Below are 6,420 nucleotides of genomic sequence, written 5' to 3' on the forward strand. Positions count from 1 at the left end.
ATAGCTCTCTCTGTGTTTCTAACCGTTACCCACTCTTTCATTGCGACCATCCCTCAGACTAAACAGCTCCCAAGCATTCAAGACTCCCCTCTCCTCCTCCTCTTTGCTCCCAACTTCGATTCACCTTAGATTTGGAGTGATTGGAGAGTGGTTAAGTGAGAGCAACGTCTTGAGAAGCTTGAGCACTTGATCTCTTCGTCAAGCCGGCAGGTTTTGAGTTTATTACTCTTGGGTTCTTGGAACCCTAGCCGGCTAGGCATCGTCCAAGAGCTTCTATCTTGTGGAAGAGCCTTGGAAAGTTTGTATTACCCGGTTTTTCTTAGTGGAAAGCTCAAGTGACCTTTGTGGTTACTTTGAGGGAGGCAAGGAGGTGAAAGAGACTCCGACCTTGGTGGTCACCTCAACAACGAGGACGTAGGAACTCCTAAGTGGGGTTGCCGAACCTCGGGTTAAATCCTTGTGTCTCTTGTGGTTGTTTGTCTTAAGATCTACTTGTATTACTTGTATTTGCTTGTGCTTCAACCTCCTTTTAGGGTTTGGTCTCGATCTACGGTTTGGGGGACTCTTGGTGTCAAGGAAGGTTCTCAACATCCTCTTCTAACCACTAGAGAGTGGTGTTGTAAGTTGTGGATCTCACAAAGTTCATTTAAGCACTTGTAGTTCATTTTCCGTAGGTGTCGGAACTGCTGACAGTTTGCGTCGGAACTTCTGACAACGTCGGAAGTTCTGACCCAAACTGTCGGGACTTCCGACAGTTGCTGACAAGTGACTTTGAGTTTTGTGTAGAATTTTTATATACGCCTATTCACCCCACCTCTAGGCATTGTTTAGATCCTTTCATGTTATTATACCTATTTGATGTCACAAATTTTTAAAGTTTTCTCTATAAATTTAGTAAAGCTTGAGAAGCTTTAACTCTCCAAAATTTTTGAAATGACTTGTAATTCAGGACAGGTTAAGTACCTAATATACTTTAAAGTCTAAAATGTCATTTTACTTTATATATATACGTTGTTAAAAAAATTCTAAAATCACACTAAACCATTGTATTAATATATCCAGCTGTTCTCAATTCTCAATATCAGACCTTGTTTAGTTGGTGAAAAATTTTGGTATTGACTACTCTAGCACTTTCGTTTGTATTTGACAATTATTATCCAATTATAAACTAACTAGACTTAAAAAATTTGTCTCACAAATTACGGACAAACTGCATAATTATTTTTTATCTATATTTAATACTTCATGCATGCGTCTAAGGATTTAATGTGACAGAGAATCTTGAAAAATTTTGAGATTTTTGGTGAAGTAAACAGGCGTCAATATGCCATACGATGATTATTTATGGGTTACACATGCACCCATTTATTTTTTTTGTAAAAAAAAAGGACTCAAAGGGTAAAGACGGTAATGAGGAAAAAAAAACCCCCCGCTCTCCTTCTTCCCCTTCCCGCTGACACCAGCTGGCGCGTGCGTGAAGGATACGCCAACGCCGCAAACCGACCACTCCATCTTCCCGGGCAATAAAACCCCAGTAACTCATCGGCGTCTCCTCCCCCGCTTCCCAGAGCAATCCATCCCCAGAGTTCTGGAATCCCACTTCCTGATCTCCATCTCCCAGCATCTCCGCGCGCGCCCCATCGCGATCTCGGCTCCGCGGCTGCCTCGATCGATTCCCCCAAGGCCGCAGGTGCTCCCCATCCTCCCTCCTCGCTCGATCCGCACTCCTCTCGACTCGTCGCCCCTTCGGATCCCGTTGCGATGCTGAGCCTGCCTCCTCCGGCCCCACCCGCGGCGGCGGCGGTGGCGGTGGCGGCGGCGGCGGCGGCGGATGAGAAGCGTCCCTCGCCGCCGATGAAGGCGAAGCTGCTTTTTCCGTACGCCGTGTCCTGCGTGTTCGGCGGCATGCGCCGCGCCTGGGGCATGGCTCTCGTCGGGCTCCACGCCTTGACCCGTGTCGTCAAGGTCGTCTCCTTCACGACAGACGCAGAGGAGGTTCGCTTCTTGGTACCGATCTTCCACGGCTGGGTGTACCTCGGCATCGCCGCCGTGGTGCTCGTGACGTGCGTGGACATCATCTACTACACGGTGAGTCTGCTCTTTCCATACGCTGTGTCCTGTGTGGTCAGCGGCAGAGGCCGGCCCAGGGGCATGGCTATGATCAGCCTCCACATTGTGCTCAGCATCGTCAAGGTCCTCTCTTTCACCACAGACCCTGAGGTGGCCCGCTTCTTGACACTAATCTTCCGTGTGTGGGTCTACTTTGGCATCACTGCCATGGTCCTCATGACGTGCGTGGACATCGGTCACTACTTGTATGGTTTGTACACCTTGATGTTCCATCCGTCACAGCAGCAGCTGGCAGCGGCAGAGGTGCTGCTCCCGCCTCCACCTCCGGAGATGGACATGTGCTAAATTTGGTCGGTGGGTTCGGTATGTCTTTGATTGCTGGCGTCAGGTGCGTTTTCTAACCCGTTCTTCAGTCTCTGTTTTAGTTGCTTACTTACAGGTGTTGCTGCTCTCCTTGCTCAAGGTACATGCCCTTCCCTTCTCAGCCCTATCTTCGGTTCAGCACTTTTAATGCACATATTGCTTAACTATACAGCTACAAGTATCTGAAACATTAAGTTTTGAAACAGAAAACATCTTGATTTTAGGTTCCATATATATAGTGTAGTTGTCTGTGGCCCATATGATTTGGTGCAGATTTCGCTGCTTGTGCTAGACATTCTGTTTTCAATTTGTTTAGGCACCACTAGAAATTGTAAGATGCTTCAGGTGCTTCCTGTTTAGTAGCTATTAAATGGTATGTTTTTCCATGCCTCAATCTATCTTTTGTATAACAACGAATCCACAGTGTGTTCATACTTCAGTAGTTGCATTGTGGGAGCACTCCAGTGAATTTATTACTTATTGTTCTGGTATGTCTTTTCCTTGTTTATTACTTTCTGTATTTTGTGTTATTTGTGATAAACAGGCTTTCTGATGAAAGGATCAAGTGGCAAACATCAGTGAAAGAACATCACATGATGGCCCGATCTGGACGTGACCATCACAGGGAAGTGGTGTAAAAGATCAACCTGTTGAGTGCCATGATAACAAAAATGCCAGCGCGCTAAATTAGGACAGAACTAAGTAGAGCTGGAAAATACTGCGAACGAAGTGGGAGAAGAACCAAGTTTGAAGCTTTTAACTGGAATAGCTATTACTTTTGTGCAGTTCGAAGTTTCTCATTTGCAATAGCTACTTTTTATTTCATAGTTTGTTCAGTATCTTTAGGAAATAAGATATGTTTTTTTTATATCTCTAAAATAATTTCAGTTGCCATTGTCTGTCTTGGAGTAGTGCTATAAATAAATTTGTTTGATTTCACATTGTCTCTTGTTACTTGGGTTTCTTTTGTTCTCTGTGTTGTTTCTGCTGGGTCTTTGTCACTCCTGGTCACCCAAGTGTGACCTCTGTAGTATATGCACAAAAATATTACTAATGTCGAAAAAGGTCTGAAATTTTTTAAATATAAATGGTACAGAACAATGGTTTGTATATATAGTTTAGTTACATGTTTTTTAGTATCTGACTGTACTGTGAAAATGGGAAGTCTAGCATCTGGTACTTCCATTGCACGCTGATTGGGAAGTCTAATTGAATTGTGGTGATTGGCCTGATTGGTGTTGGGTCTCACACAGAGGCCATATGCGACATGTGCCAATGGCTATGAGATCCCTTTCTGCAAAATGGAACAGCTAAAGGATTTTGTTTTCCCTTTTTGTGCGCATAATTAAAAAATGAAATGAACTGTCTATTAATACTGTTGTACACTTGTACTGTGTTTTATGTTTTGGAATTAGCTAGTCACTTGATATATGTCAAAACTGCTAATCTGATAGGATTTTCTTGTTAGTGATGTTGATAGCTAATCTAACATTTTGTTTGTGTGACCTTTTGAATTATTATTCAAGTCCTCTGTTTATTGTTTACATGCTTATAGGTGTTGATGCTCTCCATGCTCAAGGTACATGCCCTCCCCTTTCGGACCCTTTCTTTGATTCAGCATCTTTAATGTCGTAGTTGCTTAATTGTGCAGCTATAGTAAGGATCTGAAATCTGAAATAATAAGTTTTGAAACAGAAAATGTCTGGATGTTAGGTTCCATATATAGATGTTTGTGGCCCATATGGTTTGGCACAGATTTCTTTGCCTGTGCAAGACTTCTTTTTCCAATTTGTTTAGGCACCAATGGAAACTGGAAGATCCTTAAGCTGTTTAGCTATTAAATGGTACGTTTTTCAAGTTTTGTTCAATCTATCTTTTATAGAACAATGAATCCACAATTCTCAGTGTTGTGGATGATTGACTTGCTCCTTAAAGATCTTCCTGGTGTAGGTTATCCTCTCTTTGTTGCTGGAATGATCATTTTGATGTTGCTGCTCCTTGCGTTGCATTTCTGTTGGTGTTATATTATAGCGTGGATTGTTCTGTTTACAATTCTACTAGTGTATATTGCTTTCTTAGTTTCTTTTGCTAGTACAGTCATTGATTGGTTGCATTGCGCTACAGTTTCACTGCCATTTCTTAATTTTACAGCATGTAAATTCTTTTGTCACATGACCCATCTTTTAGCTGTAAAATTAAATGCGAATGTCTTGATATATATACTCGGAAATGTACTTCATATATTTAACAACCTGACATGACTACAAAAGATCATGAGTCCATGTTGAATTAGCACTAAGCATCTGAACATTGGTAGAAGTGCAATCCTTTTCTAGAAATTATTTCACTTGAGAAGGAAGCATTTACTTGGACCTGTCAACATATGTAGGATATCGAACGTCATAATGTTCAAGTGCACATTATGTTCAACAAGGATGAATGACCCGGTTCAGGCAGGTCTTCACCAACTACAACTGGAAGACAGATGCTCAATCATATACATTGTGCACATAGCATTGATGAAATACAAAGGCTAGATTGTTTGCTAAGACAGCCTGAATCCTATGATGCAGATTCATTTTCTTAGTAGATTGTTCCCCTTTTATGGGAAAGCTGATGATTTCAATGTTGCTATGGGCATCAGATGCCAACCATTGTACTATAGGGCATAGGCATATTATTTGAACCACTTAATAGTTTTATCAGGCTTCAAAAGCCTCAGCTTGGAATGGTAGTATATATCCATATACCTGGCTCAATGGGCTTGCAGTACCATATAAATGGGAATTACAGCCGTACATGGACTGAGTGTGTTGTGTAATAAAAAAGTACTCCGCATGTTATGCGTTGGAGTCTCTAATTAACTATGGCCTTGTTTAGATGCATCCAAAACTTTACAAGATTTCCCATTACATCGAATTTTATGGCACTTGCATGGAACATTAAATATAGATAAAAAAGATAACTAATTGTACAGTTTACCTGTAAATCACGATACAAATCTTCTAAGTCTAGTTACTCTATGATTGGATAACGTTTGTCAAATAAAAACGAAATTGCTATAGTGTCAAAATTTAAAAAGTTTTTGGATCTAAACAAGACCATGTATAACTTGAATTCTATGTTTGTTTTTGGAGATCCATTACAGTAGTCGCTGCTGCCGCCACCTTTGCTGCATCGCCTGTCATGTATAGCAGTGGCTAAAGATGAGGCAGAATCGATTGGACTTCATCTTGGGAGTGCTTATGAGGCCAGTCTCAGTTATCCGTTTCAATACACTGTTTCCAAAACAAATCCGCTGATAGGACATCAATAAAACGAATAATGAAACAACCTCCACAATGCATGAGTTTCACCTTGACGTTTCCTAGGCTGGGCAAAGCATTTAATTACTGCAAAATGATTAGATCACATGCAAGATGGTGAAACGATTTAGCCCTCAGTGGGTATTTCATCCCGTTTCACCGCGTGGGAAACAACGCCCACGGAGTTTCACCATGGTGAAATTACTTCCTTCTCTCTCCTCATCATTTCATGCAAAAAGTATAGTTTTGCTGATACGACGCTCTAATAAATATGCATGACATCCTGATGAAACCCCTACTGAGACTGGCTTGATAGTTGTTTACACTAGAGTTGTTTGTATATAATGTACTTAATCTGGATGTAATTGGCTTGTATATAGCGCTTCTAAATCGAAAATACTACTGGAAACAATTTCAGTCTTATTAGCATTTTATTTTGAATGTGCGTATCGAATTCAGAGACCAAATTACAAATCAGTATGTACAGATTGTGTGGCCTACCTCTGAAAAACAGCTTGTCTCTGTCAGTGTGTCCCAACATACAAGTTAAGCTTGATCGGCCCTGTCTTTGTCACAGACTGAGCTTCCTGTGTATTGTGTATTGCTACGACAGTGTCAATAGGACACAAATCTGTGTTTCAGGCCTCAAAAAGTAGTTTTCGCCTGATAGTGTTGGCATATG

At 41.5% G+C, this 6,420-nt stretch overlaps 1 protein-coding gene across 2 annotated transcripts; it reads left to right on the top strand.

Moving 5' to 3' along the window:
* Positions 1,484–5,293, top strand: LOC110435586. Of its 2 annotated transcripts, none has more exons than XM_021461276.1 (2): positions 1,484–4,277; positions 4,823–5,293. In XM_021461276.1, exon 1 carries the CDS (start codon positions 1,762–1,764, stop codon positions 2,413–2,415), a length of 654 nt encoding a protein of 217 aa, XP_021316951.1. In that variant the 5' UTR covers positions 1,484–1,761; the 3' UTR covers positions 2,416–4,277; positions 4,823–5,293. The 2 variants fall into 2 exon arrangements, with proteins under 2 accessions (XP_021316951.1, XP_021316953.1); XM_021461278.1 differs by having other exon boundaries at positions 1,484–2,088; positions 2,213–5,293.

This window comes from Sorghum bicolor, chromosome 5, assembly GCF_000003195.3.
Source record: "Sorghum bicolor cultivar BTx623 chromosome 5, Sorghum_bicolor_NCBIv3, whole genome shotgun sequence".
Classification (NCBI taxonomy): domain Eukaryota; kingdom Viridiplantae; phylum Streptophyta; class Magnoliopsida; order Poales; family Poaceae; genus Sorghum; species Sorghum bicolor.